This window comes from Phacochoerus africanus, chromosome 15, assembly GCF_016906955.1.
Source record: "Phacochoerus africanus isolate WHEZ1 chromosome 15, ROS_Pafr_v1, whole genome shotgun sequence".
NCBI lineage: Eukaryota > Metazoa > Chordata > Mammalia > Artiodactyla > Suidae > Phacochoerus > Phacochoerus africanus.
Window position 1 is genome coordinate 10735146 of NC_062558.1, and position 22952 is coordinate 10758097.

General features: G+C 45.0%; 1 protein-coding gene across 2 annotated transcripts in view; it reads right to left on the bottom strand.

Annotated features, from left to right (window-relative positions):
* Positions 1-1858: 1858 nt before the first annotated feature.
* Positions 1859-22952, bottom strand: part of ADRA1A (adrenoceptor alpha 1A) — a 103132-nt gene continuing 82038 nt past the window's right edge. Inside the window, exons 3-5 of one of the 2 annotated variants that reach the window (XM_047761831.1) lie at positions 8420-8805; positions 7099-7203; positions 1859-3487 (exon numbers count right to left, since the gene is read on the bottom strand). In XM_047761831.1, coding sequence (XP_047617787.1) covers positions 7138-7203; positions 8420-8805 — 452 coding nt within the window. In that variant the 3' untranslated portion in view covers positions 1859-3487; positions 7099-7137. Of the gene's footprint in view, positions 3488-7098; positions 7204-7944; positions 8806-22952 lie in introns of those variants that run through there. The other variant, XM_047761830.1, reaches the window with a different exon arrangement.

The following is a 22952-nucleotide window of genomic DNA, read 5'->3' on the forward strand; positions in this document are numbered from 1 at the left end:
GGAAGCGCCCTGGCAGCAAGACTTCTGTCCGCAATAAGGCGCTTGGATGGGTTGATAAAACAGAAATAGGATCAGGTTTTCTCAAGAGAAGTACAGGGACCAAGCCAAGGTGCTCTAAGGCCACACACAGCAAGGGCAGTGGACCCAAGAGGCAGGGGTGGCAAAGGCTGAGGTTGTACCACTGTCATCACTGGGCTTGGGCAGTGGTAATGGGAGGTGGCCTTCAGAAGGTCTGAATTCAGAGGGCTTCGAGTGGTGAATGGCTATCCATATCCTCATATCCAGTCAAGGAAGTGCATCTTCCTTTTCTCTGCTCTTAGGCTGTGAGACTAAGCAGAGGAACAGCTACCTGAAGGCTGATTGGCACCTGTTTTCCAAGCTAACAGAGACATCTGTAGAGCAGACATCAGTGACATAGAATTAACTAACCCATTGCTGGGGTTAGGGCCCTGTGGTGATCACAGGTTCCCACGTGCTCCTCAGCGACCCAACTCCCAGGACCAGGTTCTGCCTTTGAGTCTTGGTCCCATCTTGCGGCCTCACCTTTTTGCGGGGGTTAGAACCTATCCCATTCATTGATGGCTCTTGGGGGGATCCCACACCTGCAGGACTGGAGACGTCACAGCCGGGGTTCCCCACTGCTGTGCTCTGTACTCTGATTAGAATCTTACTGTAGCTTTTCAGAAGCTTAGCATTATCATTTATCACCTGAGCTTTCCTAGGGGAATGTCTGGTCTTCCCAAGAAGACATAGACCTGGTCTCCCAGCCCCTGGCATGACTAGGGCTTGAAATAATTGTCCCTTGTTCCTCTCTGTCCCTTTTTTCTTTACCTGCTTAGGAGGGGCCTTGGTCCTCAGAGAGGACCGCCCAGGCTCTGAGGACATGGAAGGAAGCCCCTCCCACAAAGCTCAGACAAATATGGCTTCGTCATCTCAAGGGAGGGCTAAATATGTTCCCCGTAGTGATGTCATTTTGAGTCTAGTTAGGTCATTTTCAAAAAGGACGAGGAGGAAAGTGAGGAGGAGGAGAGCTCCTGCTAGGAACTAGCATCGGTCTTTTGGCAGCTTTTTTCCCAGCCAGCACCTTCTCTGGACCACGGGTCCAGGTGAGCTCCAGGGCAGACCCTCAAAAGCACCTTGGTGCCTGCACTGTGGTCAGGTCTTCCCAAGGAGCCAAGTGTGGCCCCCAAAGCCTCTGGGGACCTCCTGTCAGCAGGTTCCAGGGCTCTGGGAGGGATTTCACACTAGCCTTGCTCAAATGGCTGTTGCTACTCTGAGAGTCCACAAGTCATGTTGGGGCATGTTGCTAGTGAGGGGAAGGGCTGAAAGACCCTCGTGGGCACCCCTGGGCTTCTGCTGACCTGCCTATTCTCCCACAACAGTGGGAGGGGGCATAGGAAATCCAATGACGTACTAAGGATAGCTTTTGGGTGGGTGGGTCAGGTGGAGCAGGTGCCATCCCCGAATGTGAACTCGTCACTTTATCCAACAACTCATACAATTTGGAAACACCGAGGAAGTCAAGTGTAGGTGTATCAATGGCATATTGAAACAAAACAAAACAAAAAAACCCTTGCATGTTGAATCCCAAATCCACAGCGTAGCCTTTTCTATATCACTGTATCACTGTAAACTAGTGATGGCAGAGATCAGGGTGGACAATTACGGCCCATCGGCTAAATCCGGCCAAGGCCTGTTTTTTTGGAATAGCCCGTGAACTAAGAATGGTTTCTACATTTTTGGAGGGTTGTCCAAAAAATAAATCAAAGAAGAATGTGTGACAGAGCCTGTGTGGCTCACAAGACCTAAAATATTGACGATCTAGCCCTTTACAGAAAAAGCCTGCTAACCCCCGGGGTTCATTAAATAGATTTTTATTTTTTGGTTCATCTGAGAACATCCTTCACTGCGCCCATTTATAACAATGCCTCTTGGAAAAATGCAACCGATGAGCTTGGAACACACCCAGGTCATAAGCTGGGGACTGTCTGTGCCTTTCTGCAGTTTTTTGTGCCAAGTGCTGTGCCTGGCGCAGGAGAAGCGAGCAGCTTGCTGACGGTGATGGTCGGGGTGTACACAACTCCCAGGCTCACAGGAAAATGAGTGTTCTCAAAACTCCCTCTGGGATCTTTGCGTTCCTAAACGTATCAATCATGCCGGCTTTGTCGTATAGGTCACCCCGTTGAGAAAGCCAAGAACCCCCTGCCCTGCTTATGTCCTTAGCTCTACTCCTGCCCATCTTGGGAGAACAAAAGAATTACATCTGCTTGTCTTATGGCCAATAGAAGCCTAGACAAATATGCGCTCGGCCCCTAGAACAATCTTGCTCCGCCCAGCTGCTGGCAGAGAGACAGCGGGAGAGAAGATGCAAATAGAGCTGAAAATATGGCTCAGAGGTGAGTGAGTGAAATGTGAATGTCAGGGTCTCAAGAAACGCAGTGGACCTTGGGGATATGGGAGGCATCATGGAAAAAGAAGTCAGAGGCTGGATTTGAGGATATTCAGAGAAATCCTTCAACCGTGCATCATCCCTCCCCTTGCTTCTTCATATGCTAAGTAAGGAAAATAATTCCTTCCTTCTCTTTCTACCTCACAGGAATGACTCAAGATTAGGCAAAAGTACTTCGACCAGTATAAAGTATTATATAAGCAGCAGAAAATGTTAAACTTGGATTGGGATTTTCTGTCTTAGCTTCTTTTCAATCACATCTGAATGCACTTCTGTATTTAGGCTTTTTGCTAGGTCAGTGCCTTCATTTTTTTTTTTCTCCCAATACAGTACAAATTGCTCTTAGATTTTTCTTTGCCTAATTAAATCTGTATTTCTCATAGTTTAGCAATAATTATTTCTAGCTTAGAACATGCTACATTAACTATAATATGGAGGAAAAGGTAACGTAGTAACTCCTGAGCCACAAGTAAAAGAAAGACAATCATTCCATCTTTGGAAAGAAAAAAGCATCAGCTTTAGGGCGGTTCCTTGTTTATCAGCTGCAACACCGCATTACCAAACCATCCCTCCTGCTTTGAGTGAGCAATGGCCGTGGTAAGTCTTCTTTCTCCTCAACATTCTCCTCTCAACTGCCATGGTCCTTCCTTCATTTGTCCATGTTGCAGTAGCAAAGAAACGATCTTTTTCTTAGAGAGCAGGTAAGGTCCACCCACAGCCCCCATGACATCTGGGTCTGGGGAAGCGTGAAAGAGGTAATACTGATGGGAGTATTGGCAAGGGATCCGTGTCCTCTGCTCCAATCCTAACTTGCTTTGGCCAGCCCAGCCCCACCACCGTCACCGCCACTCACTCATCTTGCAGGGACTTTGGAGGGCCAGAGGCCACTGCAGCCATTGCTTTTTGAAGATGGCAGACCCCACAGCAGCGTGGGCTCAGCCCTGCTCCACAGCGCAGTTTGTCGACATGGAGCAGGTGCCAGGGGTTCCAACCCAGCTTGACGGGAGCTGTGTGCAGGTAGTTTCATGGTTAAAAGTCCTAGTAGCGTAAAAAAGAAATCAGAGTAACAAGTGAGCATACCTCTGCTGCCTCCACATTGGCTATCTCTGCCTTTCCTTTAGTCACCCTGGTTTTGCTTGCGGGAGTTTATTTTCCACGGGCGTGGCCTCCCTTTTCTCTTTGCTGACGAGCAGAGAGCTCTTTCCTTAATTAAGTCAACACATACTCATACACAGAGGCAACATGTTTTTTTGGCAAGAGCGTCTGAGCAGCAACAGCCCCGGAAGCAAGTGAGAAGGTCTGTCAAGCTGTGATTAAGCAGCAGTGATTAAAGAGCGAAGAATTAAACGTACCCAAGCAAACAGTTCCTAACATGTTTTCACTCTCAGGACATAACCATGAAGCCTACAGGGCCAGAAGGTTTGTGTGACGGCTCACTCTGAGGGGTGAAGGAGGCTGACACACGCAGGACATCAAGCTTTCCTTTGCAAAATCCAGGAACAAGAGGACTCCATCTAAGAAGGAGCCACAGGTACCAACTAATTCTTCATTTCGATTGCCAAGGTCTCTGGCTACCTGAAGACCCGCCTCCTGAACCATTTCCTCTTGGTGACAGACATGACATTTGTTACTTGTGACACACTCTCCAGGCTCCGTGTAATTCCTGGTGAAACATCTATGATTCCTTGTTTCTCTCCAATGCCCCCCCACCCCAATTTTTTTGGAGTACAGGGGAATGAGGGTGATATCATATTTGTTTTTATTTGTTTAAAAAAGGGATACACTTCCCAAGAACGTGCTGATGAACTGTGGTTGGCAGTCAATAACTTCAACACACTGCACCAAGCATTTTGTTCTAGGTCAGCGTGGCCTCTTCTGCATTCTCTTAGCTGTCCATCCTCTCCCAGCATGGTAGAATTGGTCCTTCTTGCTAGGCTGGTATAACATTCCAGGCCATTATCCCCTACAAAAGTGGTGCAGTCTGAGCGTTAGCATCGTAGGCACCAAACCCAATCATGACCTGCTCTTGGGTTTGGCAGCACATTTCCTGGGGTAAATTGGAAAACAAATCCCAAAGAAAGCAAACATTAAAAGGTTGGGATATGGTTTAGTATCTTCAGCATATCCAATCCCAACTGGAGGGCTTTGACTTTCATGCCGTAGGAGGCTGAGGTGCTGGCGGAAAACATGGGGACTTATGGGTTTGAAAGACCCAGGACTGAATCACGATTCTTCCTTGGCCTTGGGTGAGTCCATAGTCCCTCTTAACTATCAAACTTATTTTCTCTCTCAAGTAAGAATAGTGGACTTGCTATGACGTTTAGAGACAATGGGTACCACATGCTCTGTCAATACCTGGCACACAGTAGCACCTAACACACAAAAAAAGGCTTAAGAAAATATTTAATTTGCCTAAGTGTCACTGTCTACTGTGGAGGGACCAATCCAAGTAGGTGGTGGAGACTTAGAAGCCTTAATCCTTTGCAGAGCGTAAGCAGACACCAAGATCCACAGGTAGCAGCAATTTTTGACGAGGCACGTGGGAAGTACAAGGAAGAAAACGTGACAAGTAAAATGCTTTTCTGAAACCCTTGCAAAAAGGTCTTAGGGAAATTCGTGATAAAGAGATGCAAGGTCTCTTTTCATGCGTGCCATTTGAAATGAAGATGAAACTCAATTTTACCTACCCCCCCCCAATGTCAAGTTGATCTTTGGGGGATGTTTAGACAATTCCAAAGCAACTGCTTTTTATAACACATTAGAGAAAACATTCAGATCACTGTTACTCTGGGTACGTTCTTCAAACTCCAAATAGAAGCAGTAAACATCTGAGTATAAACATGACAATCATTTGTTTAACTGTGACAATTTTAAATAGTTTTTGGCATGCTCAAAGGTACAGATTTTTGAGGATGAGTAAAAAATAACTCGTGTATTGTTTATCCCCCTTTGACTAAGTCTCGGGTGACATGATCAATTTCTTGTAAAATTAGCATGTTTATACCTAATATAATGTCATGGGAAAGGAAAAAAATGTTAAAGTTTGCCTCCCTGGAGGGAGTGGGGATAGAGAAGAGTGTAGCAGACAATTATTTATGGATCGTTTTACATGAATACAATTGTCATGGCTTTTATGGGATGACCGGAAGATTTTCTAGTTGTTTATTTTGATTAGAAATGGCATTAAGGTTAGCTTTCTGGTGATCTTAAGCTTTTTTTTTTTTTTTCCCTCGCTTTTTAGGGTTGCACCCAGAGCATATGGAAGTTCCCAGGCTAAGGGCTGAATTGGAGCTACAGCTGCCGGCCTACACCACAGCCACAGCAACACAGGATCTGAGCCATGTCTGCGACCTGCATCACAGCTCACTGCAATGCCAGATCCCCAACCCACTGAATGAAGCCAGGGATTGAACCCGCATCCTCATGGATACTAGTTGGATTCGTTTCCACTGAGCCATGACGAGGACTCCCTGATCTTAAGCTTTCTAGTGGCTAAAATTTAAATTTGTCTGTAAATGTGTTTAAAAAATATCTCACATATGGAGTCATATTCTGCTGCAGAAAAACTGTTACTATTCTTTTCATGGGGATGTTCTTCCTGTCAGGGGGAGCCTGGTAAGTGGCTTTTAAAATTCAGATCCTGGGATACCTGCTATGGAGCAGTGGGTTAGGAATCCAACTGCAGCGGCTCAGGCTGCTCAGGAGGCAGGGGTTTGATCCCCAGCTGGGCACGGTGGGTTAAAGGATTTGGTTCTGCTGTAGTTGTAATGTAGGATGCAGCTGCAGGATCTTTCATATGCTGCCGGTGCAGCCACAAAGTTAAAAAAAAAAAATCAGGTCCTAAAAGAAGCTCTTTTCAACAAGGAAACTTAAGTGGGGTTTGCATATTCTGGTTCTTCCTTGAGGCCTACATCCATAATAGGACACCCACATCTGGTAGAGCAGTTATGGGACATGCAAACAGACCAGAAGAGTCTAAAAATCCAGCCAACATCTACTGCCAGGATCCAAGTTACGAGCACAAGGCAGAGTGTCTCTTGGGTCAATAGCAAGACACTTTCCGGAAAGGTCTGAGAAAGCAATCATATTCGATGTCAAAATGCAACCCACAACCAAACTCAAAGCCATATGCAAACATACCCTCCGTGGCAGTGTGCAAAGAAATGAGCTTTTTAGCAGGATTTCAGGAAATGATTATTGTGTTGCAAGCAAAGAAGGAAAAGATGAAGGGAGGCATTACCTTGTGGTGAGGGTTAAATATTGGCTACAATCTGCTTTAAAATTCTGAGAGGGAAAAGAGGGCCACAGAAATGGTCAGTAGTTTTAAGAACAGCGATTCTAGTCAAGAAGTATTTCAAAAAAACCTAAATCCTTATTGAGGAATGTGAAAATATATTAATTTTGACATAGAGTCACCATCTGTATCTTAGTAATATACTGAATTATTAAGGTTTACCAAAATTTGGTCGACTTAAAGTAAAAAAAGAGTGTATTCCCCAGGATTCCTGTAAAAAGTGGAAATCAGTGCAGTGGATGGGCCATGGGATCTTTTATCAGAATAAACAGGCTTCTGTCAAAAACTGCACACTTTGGTTTTTGATGGGTTTTTTGGTGACCAGAAAGTATCCTCCCAAGATAAACATGGGTACCTTTCAAAGTTCAGGAAAGATACGCCTGCATCATCAGGTTCATTCCAACGTGTTCCGCGCACCCTGGGGACCTTGAACTTCATTCATTATGCAACGGTGAAACAGCTGAGAAAAAAAATGGGGGTCTCGATGTGCCTTTCAGAATATCACAAGCTTTGGATTTTCCTAATGGCATTGTGGAAAAAGTAAGTGATTTGCCAAAAAGAGCCTTTCGAGGCCACTTCGAAAAGGCTGTGGAGTAATCTCTGTTTTCTCGTGAAATTAGCACCCACCCCACCCCAAGCTCCTGATCTTTAAATATGTTACACGAGAAGCCTTCCCCCACCTGAACTTGAAATTGCTTAATGGCATCGTGTCCACAGTAGTCAAGGTAAAAAAAGGACCCTCATGTCTACTGTCTTCCATTAGGAAAAGCCATCCTCTCGCCAACTGGTTCTTTCAAAGCTCTCCAGCCCCAAGCATACATAGATCATGTGCCCCAGTAGTTCGGAGACATCATGAGTGTCCCTCACCCTCATCCTTAAGGGTGTCAGGAGCCATATCTGGTCAAATGGCAGCCAGAGGTAAATCTCGCTGTCAAGTTTCACCCAAGCTGAGGACCTGGATGTCATCAGAAGCGGTGGGATTTAAAACCGGCTCTAAAACTAACGTGTCTGGATACCAAACACCCACTGAAGCCTCCTCCTCTCCAGGCCCCCCTCCCCATCCATATTCAACGTGGCTGTCAGTAAGTCCAGCCTGGAAATAAAATCCCCTCACTCCATCAAGAAATAGCTCCAAACTTAGAGTGCATGCTCAAAATATTCATGATGAAATCATAATCCTATATTTATAGTCTTTTGGATTGTGTATGAAATTCTGTTTCCCATGGTGTTTTTCGTTGACAGGGCCAGACAAGGAGAGAGGGCTGGGAGGACGACTCGGAGAGCATTAGCCTCAAGGAAAGGAGGTTTCTCATCAGCGTGAACTGGATGGTTGAGGGATCGCCTCCTCTCTCTTCCCCAAGCCCTACCCACCGCCCCGGAGCGGGCTCCTCCCCAGCCCCATCCCTAGATGGTCCCTGGTTTAATGGTCCTGTCTTGTCATCCAGGAAAAGTGAACTGGTCTTCCTGCCAGGAAGTTGGAGTTGGTACCTAAGGTCTCCACCCCTCCCGCCGCCCTCCTCTCTTCCTCCAGACCTTTCCCGTGTCTAGACTTCCTCCCCATTTTCACTGAGGGAGATTGTGTGGATCTTAATGGTTGGGATTGGATGGTTTTCATCACGGCTGGGGGTGGAGGGCCCCATGCAGCAGCAGACCTGCAGAAAGTTTTTACTTCTCACCCGGGCAGTGGTGCACGCGGACGGGTCTTTGGGCACCGTAATCCTGGCAGAGGCCCGGGGCACGGAGGAGAAAAATTTCCACTCGCAGACCCCATCGGTCTTGGAGATCTTATAGAAGGTCTCTCCAGACCCCACCGGAATTCGCACCAAGTCCTTGTGCTGCTCCTCCAGGGCGTGGCTGGTGGGGTGCAGGGTGTAGCCCAGGGCGTGTCTGGAAGACTGTTTTCGGCGGAGACACTGGATTCTCAAGACATTCTGAAAGGCCTTTTTAAACTCTTGACTGGAGCACGGGTATATAATGGGGTTGATGCAGCTGTTTAGGTATCCGAGCCAAAATGCTATTTTAAAAACTGTTTCTGAGGGCCTGAAATCAGGAAAGAAAGACCCTAGAAGAAAACACACAGATTCATACATGTTACTTGCCAGCCGACAGCCCAAACGTCTAGGAAAAGAAAGCAAACACTTTTTTTTTTTTTTTTTTTTTTGCTTTTTAGGGCTCACCTGGAAGTTCCCAGGCTAGGGCAGAATCAGAGTTGCAGCTGCCGGCCTACACCACAGCCACAGCAACACCAGATCCAAGCCGAATCTGTGACCTACACTACAGCTCAGGGCAACGCCGGATCCTTTACCCATTGAGCGAGGGATTGAACCTGAATCCTCATGGTTACCAGTTGGATTTGTTTCCCTTTCTTCACAGTGGGAACTCCAGCAAACACCTTTTCATACCTTTAAACAGTTTCCAGTGATCCCAAATGCATTTGTGTTTTCACATTTGACAGACTGCCACCTATGAATGCAACCCCTTGGTGATTTCTCAAAGGCTATTCTCACTTGGTTCATGTGTACATTATCATGTATAGGAAGAGACCCAAAGGGTAGGGCAGCTCAGGTTCTTAGTGATGAAACACCCCTTGACATCTGCTAAGAAGCTTTAAATCATGGAATTTAGGCTAAGTCTACATGTGCAATTTGTTTTGCCTTAACTTCAAAATAAGTTGAAATCCATTCAAAAATTCCCATTCCAGTAGGGTTAACTGAATATTCCCTTTTTCTTTGATGCAGTATTACACAGGCACAGGCTAAATAATTATGACTTCCTCCTCTCCTGAATATGGGAGTTGTATATTTTAATGAGAACCCCCCAAATTATAAAATATTAGCATTGCCAACTTTGACCAGTGATTTTAGATTATTTTTCCTTGATGATGCCTTTTGATATTACAGTACCCTTGCCTGCCCCAACATACTCCAATAGCAGCCAATGGCTTATCCATGGCTTGACATTCAGGAGCCACTCCCCATGCTCAAGCTAAGCCCCTCTTCCTTTCTGACATTAATACATATACTCTAGCCAGACTCACTACAAGCTTTTCTCCGCATCATTGCTCTCTCTCTCTCTTTTTGGGGGTCCTTTCAAGTTGTGTCCAGATGTCTAAAATGCCCTTTTCTGTCCTCTTCACCTGCTCAAGTCATCCATTAAATTGCCTGGCAGGAATCAAGTTTCAGGCCTCTTTACGTCTTTGAGGGTAACTATCTCATAGCTCTTGGCAGCAGAATTGGCAAAATCATGGACACTCAAAGCAGGAAGTGTCTTAGAGGTTATTTTATTCAATTACTCCATTTCCAAATTAGAAAAAGATGAGTAAAGTGGCTGTCACAAACTTAGTAGCTACAGTACTAATATAGTGATGGATAAAGGGATATTGAACTCCTAGTCCACTCTTTTTTTTTAATTTTATAATGATTTTTATTTTTTCCATTATAGCTGGTCTACAGTGTTCTGTCAATTTGCTACTGTACAGCAAGGTCACCCAGTTACACATACATGTATACATTTTTTTCTCACATTATCATGCTCCGTCATAAGTGACTAGATATAGTTCCCAGTGCTATACAGCAGGATCTCATTGCTTATCCATTCCAAAGGCAATAATTTGCATCTATTAACCCCCAATTCCCAATCCATCCCACTCCTTCCCTCTCCCCCTTGGCAACCACAAGTCTGTTCTCCATGTCCATGATTTTCTTTTCTGTGGAAAGATTTATTTGTGCCACATATTAGATTCCAGATATGTGATATAATATGGCATTTGTCTTTCTCTTTCTGACTTACTTCACTTAGCATGAGTGTCTCTAGTTCCATCCATGTTGCTGCAAATGGCATTATGTCATTCTTTTTTATGGCTGAGTAGTATTCCATTGTGTATATATACCACATCTTCCGAATCCAATCATCTGTTGATGGACATTTGGGTTATTTCCATGTCTTGGCTATGGTGAATAGTGCTGCAATGAACATGCAGGTGTGTGTGTCTTTTTCAAGGAAAGTTTTGTCCAGATAGATGCCCAAGACTGGGATACTGGGTCATATGGTAGTTCTATGTCTAGTTTTCTAAGGTACCTCCATACTGTTTTCCATAGTGGTTGCACCAATTTACATTCCCATCAACAGTGTAGGAGGGTTGCCTTTTCTCCACACCCTCTCCAGCATTTGTTATTTGAACTCCTAGTCCACTCTTTATGCTCTGCACAACTTTTTTCCTTTGCCTCAGTCTAAGGTCTTGATTTTAATGTCTTTCCTTTTTTTTTTTTTGTCTTCCTGCCTTTTCTAGGGCCGCACCCGCAGCATATGGAGGTTCCCAGGCTAGGGGTCGAATCGGAGCTGTAGCTGCCAGCCTACGCCAGAGCCACAGCAATGCGGGATCCGAGCCGCATCCGCGACCCACACCAGAGCTCACGGCAACGCCGGATCCTTAACCCACTGAGCAAGGGCAGGGACTGAACCCGCAACCTCATGGTTCCTAGTCGGATTCGTTAACCACTGCGCCACAACGGGAACTCCTAATGTCTTTCCTTTTCTCTCTGCTCTACCGATCCAGCAAAGTCATGACAAAGTGATGGGTATGCTTAAAATCCACTCTGGCAGACAATGCCCTGAAATTTAGTAGAGGATTTCATAAATCTAAACAAAGGAAAAACTTTGGGTACTGCAAAACTAAAGAAGCCAAAATGGTACAAAATTGATGGGAGCATTAAAAAAAAAAATCTCTGAAGCACAGTCTCTGCTAAAGTCAATGTGTCTCAGATAAATTAAAACACACACACACACACACACACACACACACACACACACACGTGCACACAATGGTCAAGCGAGAAAGCATTATTCTTTAGTTCCAAAGCTTTTTTCCTATAATTATAATAAATTTAATCATATTGAGTGTCTGGATTGAGCAAGGCTCTGTGCGGAACACTTTATATACAATTTAATCACCATTAGTAACATTAAGAGTTGCATGATTCCTACAAACATCTCCATTTTACAAATGAAGAAACTGAGATTTAATGAGACGGAACAATTCAACTAGGGTCACTCAGGCAGATAGTTACTGATAGAACTGGGATTTGAAATTGGAAAGTCTTGAACTTGGGGCTTAGGTTTCTTTATGGGATCTCACACTATATTGGAATAATACATCTCTAGGGGAAGAGGATGGTGCAGGAAGAATGAGGGAGTGGATGGTTGGGGGCGTTAAACTAGAAAGATGGTTTTTCAAACTTCATCTGAGAGGTGAAGCAGCAGCCAATACCAACATGAATGGTGGTTTTGTGTGAATATGTGCAGTTCCAGAAAAAATTCATCTTACATTCTGATGCCTATATTATTTCTTCCTAAGAGCAACGGTGACATGATCAAGGGAACCTACCTCACAAGGTAGGCATTGGCTGGGGCTTAATGAAGATATATGGGCAGGGCACACCCGAAACTACCTTGTCTGAGAATTTCATTATGCTGTAAATCAGCAAGAGAGGGGAGTATGAAGAATTTAAACTAAAAACATTGAGGTCCTAATGTATAGCAGAGGGAACGGTGTCCAGTATCTTGGGATAGAACAGGCTGGGGCATGATATGAGAAAAAGAATGTACATCTATGCATGACGGAGTCACTTTGCTGTACAGCAGAAATGGGCACAATATTGTAAATCAGCTATATTTGAATAAAAATACATCAATAATATAAAATAAAACGACTTATCTTAAAGTATCACTGTAGAAGACAGGCAAAATAAGTAAATGAACAATCAGGCTTATTTCTTAAAGAAAAAGCCTTCAGTTGATACTATGATATGAGTCCTTCTCAATCTTTTCCTATGCCTATAGAGATACAAATTAATTTCATAAAAACTCAATCCATATTGCTTTCCATCTTGCTATTTCTTTTTTTATGGTCGCACTTGCAGCATATGGAAGTTCCCAGGCTAGGGTTGAATTGGAGCTGCAGCTGCTGGCCTAGGCTGCAGCTACAGCAACGCAGGATCTGAACCGCATCTTCAACCTACACCACAGCTCACAGCAATGCTGGATCCTCAACCCACTGGGAGAGGCCAGGGATAGAACCCGAGTCCTCATAGATACTGTCGTGTTCATTACCACTGAACCACAACAGGAGCTCCAGCATCTTGCTATTTCTTATTTAATAAACTATTGTGAATGTGTTTCCACCTCATGTTAATAAGTACTAATCTTCATTATAAAAAAAGAAAAACAATATACATGAATTCTGAATGTGAATGCTGATACGGTGATGGGGGATCCTTGGAATTTCCCACAATTCCTCCAGGGACATGCTTTTTGCTTACAGAGCCCTGTCTGCATTCATACATCCCCACATTTCCTTCGAGTCCCTTCCTTCTCATCCTTTGAGGCCCCCTTAATCCCAAGTCTGGACCACCCAGAGCCAAGATACTCTGACCATCCTGTTGTGTCCACAGTTTCAGAGGTAAATATAGGTCCTTTCCCTCCTGTGCTCTGCTCAAAACACCCATCTCCTCACTGCAGCTGAGGTGTAGGGTGAGAAAGGGAGATGGTTAAAATGAACTTACACTAAACTGTGAAAGTCAGATAGTCCATATATAACCATCCAGGAATACTGTCTCGCTAATCCAAGCTAATCTCCAGATGTTGAATTTTTTAGACAGTGAGTGGGAGCTTCTTCTGGTCCAGAGACTTTCCCATAAATGAAACCATTTGTTCTGTCCCTTCAAGAGTGCGACAGTGCCTAGATGGGTCTAAACCTCAAGCCACTTGCCTGCTCCCAGCCTGACTATTCCACAGGGTCGGTTCAGGGGACTCATCTCTCCTGCCGGCAGTGCTCCTCCTCCCTTCGGGGTAATGCTCTTTGGGTGGCTCCTGGCTGGGGTTAGGAGAGGGACTCATAACTCAGACATCTGGCCAAAGTTAAGAAAAGACAGCACAGGGCTGTTTCCATCCTTTTTTATTTGCATTACTCACATCTTTAGATTTCTTTCTTCCCGTCCTTTTCCTCTCCTAGGAAGAGAAGATGGAGCTGCGATCAGGCTTGCAAAAGAGTTGTTCCTTCCTCATCCCAGTCAGGGTGTGTTCATCCAGTCATCTCCCCTGCCCAGATCTTTCTGCTTGGGAACCGTCTTCTCTGAACTCCTCAATATTTCTGTTCCAAACATCAGTTTCTTCTCAGATCCCACCCCCCCCCTTTTTTTCTGGATGAGGATGACGCTCTCTGGAACAAGAAGGCAGCTGGATCATGCTTCATAATGGGTCTATTATCCATCACGGTGGGGAGCTCCCGGGCCGAACCCGCCAGCTTCCAGGAGGACACCGCAGACCCAGCCACTGGGTTGTAAACTCCATCAGAGCAGGTATCTTGTCACTTCTGCTTGCTTGTGGAACTCCAGGACCCAGCACACTGCTGGCATCTCAAAGGCATCTTCCCAGTGTGGCTGAATGAATGGCCCATTCTTTGACCGATCAACTGAATGAAGCAATGAGCCTCCTTAGTGTCCTTATGACTCTTCTTCACAGTGTGGCCTGATTTTCTTCTCTGCCACAGCCCTTATTTCTCTTCCTGCCCTTACTTTCCTTTGGTGGTTTCTCTCTCTTTTTTTTTTTTTTTCTGCCCAGCTTCTGCTCAAGTTATTACGTTATCAGTTTTTCTGATGCTACATCCCTTGGTATCTAGCACTCTAGTTTTTCTCACCATGCTTCATAGAAAAAGACAGACTTTTTTGACTTATCCACAGGAGCCTGGGTCCTCCTGTCTCTCTTGTCACTGTAGTACGTGGTGCTCAAGGATGTCTGCCCAGACACTGCTCTAAGAGGAGCAAAGAGCTCCTGGCTTAATTCCCAAGACCCCTCACTCTAGGTCAGGGCATCGCTTGCATGTGAATTTTCCTGGTTTAATTCTTGAGCTTTGGAACATCCCCAAGCCCTAAGGGGCTCTTCCCTTCACCGGGCTTCCTCTTCTGTTTGGTCTGCTACAGAATTTGTAACTCTTTCTCTTTTTAGGACCCTCCAAACACTCTGATAAACTTGGTCAGATTCATGGGCAGAGCATAAGTTTATCCCTGAATACCATCAACATCTTCACCCTCGAAGATTCAAAATCCTTGCTTTCATTGTCAAGAGCTCTAGATCCAAGGAAAAATCGCAATGGATAATTTCCAAGGATGTCACTGAAGTCTCATCACTTGATGTCCCCTTCATTGGAAGTATCTTTTTGTTCCTGATCTGGGGGTCATCTGTAGGCTTATAATAGGGGACCCATGGGACCATCCTAGTGAAGGCTTGGTCACTAGAGTCCTATTTTAACTACAGCATTAGAGTAAAATTTGCTCTCAATGGCCCCAATACAAAGAAAACCATTTTCACGTCAATGTTGGTTTCCTAAGTGAGTTTGCTCCACCAGTGTTCCAGTTCACTCTAAAACCCAGTGAGGATAAAAAGGGCGTACTCAAATTCCAACCCAGCGCTGATAATTAGGAGGTTCCTCTTCAGCTCAGCTCTCTCAGAATTCGAGTGACTGGGGATAGAAGCCCAAAGCTATGCGTCAGTCTTCTCAGTTCTGGCCTCCCAACGTCTATGCTTCCTTTCACTCACCCGAAGACTTGACATCTCAGTGACAACTTTGAGAGACCCTGGGTTAGGACAAACCTTAATTAGCCAGAGTCACAGAATGCTAGAATGTGAAGAGTGGCAGAAACTAAGAAACTAGCAGGCACTGTCAGCCCTCTCCTGTACAGATGAACATAGCATGGGTGAGACGGGGAAGTGGTTTCTGCTCATCTCTGGTTCAGTCAGAACTAGACACAGACTCTGCTCAGCTCCCCCTGCCCCGCCTTTTTTTTTTTTTGTCTTTTGTCCTTTAAGGGCGGCACCCACGGCATATGGAGGTTCCTAGGCTAGGGGTCTAATCAGAGCTGTAGCTGCTGGCCTATGCCAGTGACACAGCAATGTGGGATCTGAGCCATGTCTGTGACCTATGGCAACGCCATATCCTTAACCCACTGAGCAAGGCCAGGGATTGAACCTGCAACCTCCTGGCTCCTAGTTGGATTTGCTAACCACTGAGCCACGACGGGAACACCCCCACTTCTTTCTTTCTCTCTTTCTTTCTTTCTTGCTTGCTTTTTAGGGGCACACCTGAGGCATATGGACATTCCCAGGCTAGGGAGTTGAAGTACAGCTACAGCTGCCGGCCTATACCACAGCCATAGCAAAGAGGAACCTGAGCTGCATCTGTGACCCACACCACAGCTCACAGCAATGCCAGATCCTCAACCCACTGAATGGGGCCAGAAATAGAGCCTGTGTCCTCATGGATACTAGTTGGGTTTGTTAACACAGAGCCATGATGGGAACTCCTGGGCACAGGGAGTGTTAATGGTAGTAGGTTCAGCTGTTGTCATTGGATGACAGTAGGTTTTCTGAGATAATGGAAGGAAAGGGCAGGAGTGTAGTATCATCAATAAATACATCATTTAAAAGTTGTGATATTCAGACACTGGAGAAAAGAACAGCAGGAGGTGATCTTGGAAGGGCTTCTCTGAAGGTATCGCAATCTGAAAGCTGGAGTTTAAATGATATCAATTTAACTGTGGACTCCAAAGGAGAAATTAATGTTATGTGACCACAGGAGAAAATCTCCTTGTCCAACCAGTGGTCTCTCTGTGTATGGTACCGGTCCAATGTGGCTGGTCTGTATCCAATGAACAGGAGAGAGATGCAAGCTGTCACATAAACAGGTGGCCAGTTCCCCAGGCCAAGGAGTCCAGTGCCAAGCAGCATTCAGGCCAGGTTGGTTGGCATCTTCTTGCCAAGAAGAAAGTTCTGCCCCATGAAACCAAACCCCAGAGAAAAGCTGTTGAAATCAGACTATAAGCAGAGACCCAAGTTTCTTGTCATCCTGGAATCCACCAGCTATCTCCGTGTTGGGCTGCTGGTTTGACTCTGTCGCAATGACTTACCTGAGCCCTTCTGAATTTCATCCAGGGGCCACTCTTGGGCAATTCTCAGCCAGACAATTGTCTTTAGCTTATTTACCTGGAATGGTAGTCAGAAATCTCTAAGAAGGCTGGCCAGATGAACCTCAGACTAGAACACCAGCCTCTCAACCCAAGACTCGTAAATAGATGGCCCATGAAATGAAATACAAGTCTGCATATGAACAGAGATTCATTTTCCTGAGGCTAGGGATAGAACCCACATCCTCACAGACACTGTGTCGGGCTCTTAAACCTCTGAGCCACAGCAGGAACCCCAATAAACTGGTTTATGAAGGGAGATTGCTTCTAAGGAAACAACCTGCAAAAGAACGTGATGACTTCCACAGCAGCTTGTGGCAAAGCCAGATCCTTAACCCACTGAGCAGGGCCAGGGATCAAACCCAGATCCTCACAGACACTATGTTGGGCTCTTAACCCACTGAGCTACCACAGGAAGTTCCCAATCCTTATTTTAATGTCTCCTTAAAGGCACATACTACTTCTTATCCTTCGTTTAAATCTCCCTCAGTGATGAACACGATTCTCAACAAATGTATATTCAATCAATGGATGACATTTGTTGATGGAAGAAAATGACATTTTTAAATAAAACTTCTGCTTCAACTACGTACAGCTGGAAACACACTCTTTTTTTTTTTTTTTTTTGTCGTTGTCGTTGTTGTTGTTGTTGCTATTTCTTGGGCCGCTCCCGCGGCATATGGAGGTTCCCAGGCTAGGGGTCGAATCGGAGCTGTAGCCACCGGCCTACACCAGAGCCACAGCAATGCGGGATCCGAGCCGCGTCTGCAACCTACACCACAGCTCACGGCAACGCTGGATCGTTAACCCACTGAGCAAGGGCAGGGACTGAACCCGCAACCTCATGGTTCCTAGTCGGATTCGTTAACCACTGCGCCACAACGGGAACTCCTGGAAACACACTCTTAAATGGAGGAAGGGGGCCTGTCTGAACTCTCATTCCAACACTTTATCTTCCCGATCTTTGAGACACTCCTATTTCATAAAAATAAAACCATCCTACAAATAGCTTTATACAGCTAAGTTGCAGGCACTTCATAAAATGATTACTTCCTGTACTTATAAAGACATTTTATAGGGTCCTGCAGGGAAGGTCAGAACTTGTAATTAAGATATGATAGTCATCAGCAGCCTTTCATATGTGTAGGATGTGAATCCAAGGTCAAATGCCAAAAATCCGAGGCACTGACAGAAAACAGCCAAAATCAGTCACCCAGGGAGGAAGCCAGGGGGTTCTCAGGATGCTGTCCCTTCACATTCAGCTTAAAGGCTAAAGAAGACTCCACCCCAGGGTCTTGCCAGTAGGGACAGGGCTGTATTGTTTGGTGCTTATGGAGTAAGGGATGAACAGGGGAGCTGCCTGATGGACTGTCAGCTGTGGTTTGCCTGTAAAGATAGGGCATCTCAGCCCTTGAGACAAGCCCCTACTTGGAAATGATATCCCAGGCCCTCTCACTGGCCACGGGGTCACCCAGAGGCATTTCCCCTGATCACACAGCCATCCTCCTGGAATATCATCTGGCTCTGCTCAAGGCAGAGGATGGACAATACTTGGATATCTCCACCTGCAGCCCCTGCGTGCCCCCATTCCCCACCTGGGTTATGGCAGGGATGGAGGCTGTCTATGGACCACTGCTGCTGCTCTCCAGCCCTAGACTCGAGCTGGACCAGCCCAGCGAGAGCCTGACCACCATCAAAAGTGACTGATATTCCAACTGACGTAACATACATGCATATGCATTATAATAGCTTAGGTTCAAAATAAAAGGTGCTTTTGGAGAAGCTGTAACATGGCTTCTAAATATAGCTGGGCCAACCAATTATAAAATGCAGAAAGGGATTGGGAAAATTTACTTTTTAATTTTAAAAGGCAGTAGGGTAGAGAACTGCTTTTTTTTTTTTTTTTTTAATTAAAGTATAGTTGATTTACAATGTTCTGCCAGTTTCGGCTGTCCAGAAAAGTGACTCAGTCGAGTACGGCACTGTTTTGATTATAGATATCTTTAAAAAAAAGAACGGACCGTGCCAACATGCATTGATAAATACAATGTTGAGAAATCTCGGTTTTGCTTGCTGGGAACATCTTCATTCTTTTCAAACTGAATCAAGGCTTTCACGGTCTCAACAGGGAATTATCTGATAGTCTAAGGGGAAAGAGAAAAGTCAGGGAGTTCATCCATCTGCATGACTTAAATTTCTTTATTTGCCTTGGTGAATTCTCAAGTTTCTATCATATCTGGTTCCTGAGCTCCAGTTCTGCATACATACCTCTTATCAGACATCTTTCCTGATGTTCCCAAACCATCTCATTCCTCAATACAACAAAACTGAGCTCACTGTCTCTCACAAACCCTATTCTTTCTTCTCTGCTCCATCCTCAGTACATGACACCTCTTCCCCTAAGTTGTCCCAGCTGGTGACCCACTGTCAATCTTATCTTCCACTCCATCCAGTCACCTGGTCCAGACCACTCAACCTTCATTCTCCTTGTCACCGTCCTAGTTCATGCCACTGTCTCTAGCTAGGACCCCATCCCAGCTTCCTCAGCTTCCTGCCTTCCAACCTATTTTCATTTTTTGTGTGTGTCTTTTTAGGGCTGCACCTGTGGCATATGGAAGTTCCCAGGCTAGGGGTCAAACTGGCTGGCCTATATGACAGCCACGGCAATGCAGGATCCTAGCCACATCTGTGACCTATATACCACAGCTCATGGCAATGCTGGATCCTTAACCCACTGAACAAGGCCAGGGATTGAACCCTCATCCTCATGGATACTAGTCGGGTTTGTTACCACTGAGCCACAACAGACACTCCCCAACTTATTTTCACACTGTGGCCAGAGAGATTCAGAGAAAATAGCCTAATTTTTCTCTTCCTTGATTAAAATTTCCGTGACTCTTCACTGAATTCAAGATCGAGCACAAATTCTATACTAGGACTTACAAGGTTCATGTGTCTGGGATGGTGAAAATCTACTTTCCTAGATAACTACTTAATTGAGCATAGTGAACCAAGTGCCATTCAAAGACCCTAGTCAGTATTATAGAAAAGTGGAAAATTACAACCAATGAGATTAACGGTGTGTAACTGTTTTTTTTTCTTTAGGGCCCCTCCCATGGCATGTGGAAGTTTCTGGGCCAGAGATCGAACCTGAGCCACAGCAGTGATCCAAGTCACGGCAGAGACTAAACCAGATCCTTAACCCACTGAGCCACATGAGGACTCCATAACTGTTAACTCAAGGGAGTGATAGAGCATTTTTGTTCGCTAAGATGTTTGGTTTTTGGTTATAGCGGTTGAAGTATCATAGCTTAATCCTAAGGAACGAACAAATGACTTCCAGAAGGTGGCATGCTAAAAAAAGTCTCCCCAGGGCCAAGGAATGGAGACCACATACAAACGTCCAGCCATCCTAGGGTAGTGAGGACAGTGGTTCAGAGAGTTTTGCAAAATCTGGATGGTCTCGGTTGTGAAAAAAGATACCTGAAGGATAAACGTAGAAAATGGTGAAGCAAGAGTAAAGGCAGAGATAAATGCCTTTGCGGTTGTTGAAAAAGAACTGGTCCCTGGTGCTTGGCGTGATTTTCTGTGACTTAAAACAGGCCCGTTTCTAAGGAAAGGCTGTCCCCTGCTGTGGTGATTTCCCTCTGAAATGCCCCACCCAGGATCAGCTCAAATTAAGTGATGAATTCAGAACAGGTCAGAGAACCGCAAACAGTATTTTCTGGATGTGCTATTCAGAAGGATAGTTTTCCTCAGCAACTCCAGCCCAGCTGTCTTCATTCCCCACGCAAATGTTGAAGCAGCAGAATTTTTACCTGGCTTAGCGGTCAGTTTGTCTCTCTCTCTCTCATTCCCACGAAAATTTCCACGAGAAGAGAAGAAAGCTGTGAGAGTTTGTCACCATGAAAATAATGAGACTCGTTGTTTTCTCTTATTCCAATTTGCTTCTGGCGAGTTAGAGGTTAGCTCCACTTTACATCTCAAGATGGGTATCAGGGTAAGCAAGTGGCCAGCTGGGGAACATGCTAGAACTTGGGGCTCTGGCAGATTTCTATTTTCCTAGTTTTTTTTTTTTTTTCAGAAAGCTTACATTTTCCTAACTAAAGAGGGAAGCTAGGGAGGCATACCAACTAGGAGACTAGCACACGGGTCTGGCTTAGCATTCTGAACCATGGCGAAAACTATAGGAAGACAGATTCGGGCTTCCCTGAAAATATGTCGTACCTTCAATGAAAGTGTCCTAGGATCAGATGGATAACCACTCACTGAAGCATCATGCTGGGGACCCAAGCATCATAAAGCATCCTATTAAAATATGCTTCTTTTTCTTCTTTCTTTTTTCTTTTTGGCCACCCTGTAGTATACAGAATTCCTGGGCCAGGGATCAGATCTTGGCCACAGTTCCAACCTATACCGCAGCTGCAGCAACACCAGATTCTTAACCCACTATGCCTCACTGGAGATCAAACCTACGTCCCAGGGCTGTAGAGACGCTGCAGATCCCATTGTGTCACAGTGGGGACTCCTATTAAAATACTCTTTAAGGAGCATCCTAACCCCAAAGTTTTGCAACTCTCAGGAAAGCAAACAGTACCGGGGAGAAGACATTGGTTGTTTGAATGTCTTGCATCTTTTTAATATTGTAATAAAGAAATTTGCACTGGGTGCATCCATTAGGTCTTAAATTCCAGGTCCTCAAGATCTCTCTCCACCCATCTATATATTCCAGATTCCTCTTAGGAATTTTCTTGTTAAATGCGACCAAAGCACTTTAATACTCTTCATTCATAACTCTTGTCACAATTGTTTTTATATGATTAAGTGTCTGATGATTTGCTTAATGTCCTTCCCTATACACATTTCATTAATATAGGATGTGCGCCTGGCACAGCAAAGGTATTTAGTAAATATTTATGGATAATAATGACATTCACTGAGCACTTATATGCCAGACATCATGCAAAATATCTCACAAACATTATCCCATTTAATTCTGCCCTACAGCCCTATATGAATATATTACCACTCCCATGTTATAGATGAAGAAACTGAAGCTTAGGGAGTTTAATTCACAACTAGAGAAAATGACCAAAGGAGTTCCTGTTGTGGCGCAGCAGAAACAAATCTGACTAGTATCCATGAGGATGTGGGTTTGATCTCTGGCATCGCTCAGTGGGTTAAGGATCTGGCATTGTCGTGAGCTGTGGTGTGGGAAGCAGACGTGGCTCAGATTCTGAGTTGCTGTGGCAGTGGCGTAGGCTGGTGGCTATAGCTCCAATTCAACCCTCAACCTGGGAACTTCCACATGCCATGGGTGTGGCCCTAAAAAAAAAAGGCAAAAATAAATAAATAAATTAGAGGTGTTCTCACTGTGGTGCAGTGGGTTAAAAATCTGACTGCATCAGCTTGAAACAAAAACAATCATCTGGTCACTGTGGAGGCACGGGTTTGATCCCTGGCCAGGGGCAGAGTGTTAAAGGATCTGGTACTGCCATAGATGGGACATAAAAAAATATTAGAGTCCTAAAAGGGAGAACTGAAATCTGCAATTCTTGAACATGGAGAGTAAGGAAAAAAATGGAGAGGAGAGGAGAATGGAAACAGTTACCACCCACTGTGCTGCATAAAAATACCAATTCCTGCTACAGACATTTTAGGGCTGCTCCTTATTCCTGGGAAGGAAATCTTGAGAGCTCACTTACCGGTCCATTGATGAGGGCAGGTTTCCTACCTTCTCCGTGCCTCGGTCTCCTCCTACAGGTAAGCACAGTGCCTGGTTGGAAGCACTCATTGCATTGGAGCTGTTTCTCCTTGCATATGTGTCAGTTCTGGACCTACTTTCATTCATGAGTGTTCATCTTGTCTATTTATTTTTTTTTTGGCCGCACCCATGGCAGGTGGAAGTTCCCAGGCCAGGGGTCAAACCCATGCCACAGCAGTGTCCTGAGATGCTACAGTGACAACATGGCATACTTAACTTGCTGAGCCACCAGGGAACTCCCATCTTGTCTATTTTTTTTTTTTTTTCAATTGAAAGTCAACACCACCTTACACCAGCCAGAATGGCCATCATCAAAAAGTCTACAAACAATAAGTGCTGGAGAGGGTGTGGAGAAAAAGGAACCCTAGTACACTGTTGGTGGGATTGTCAATTGGTGCAACCACTGTGGAAAGCAGTATGGAGATTCCT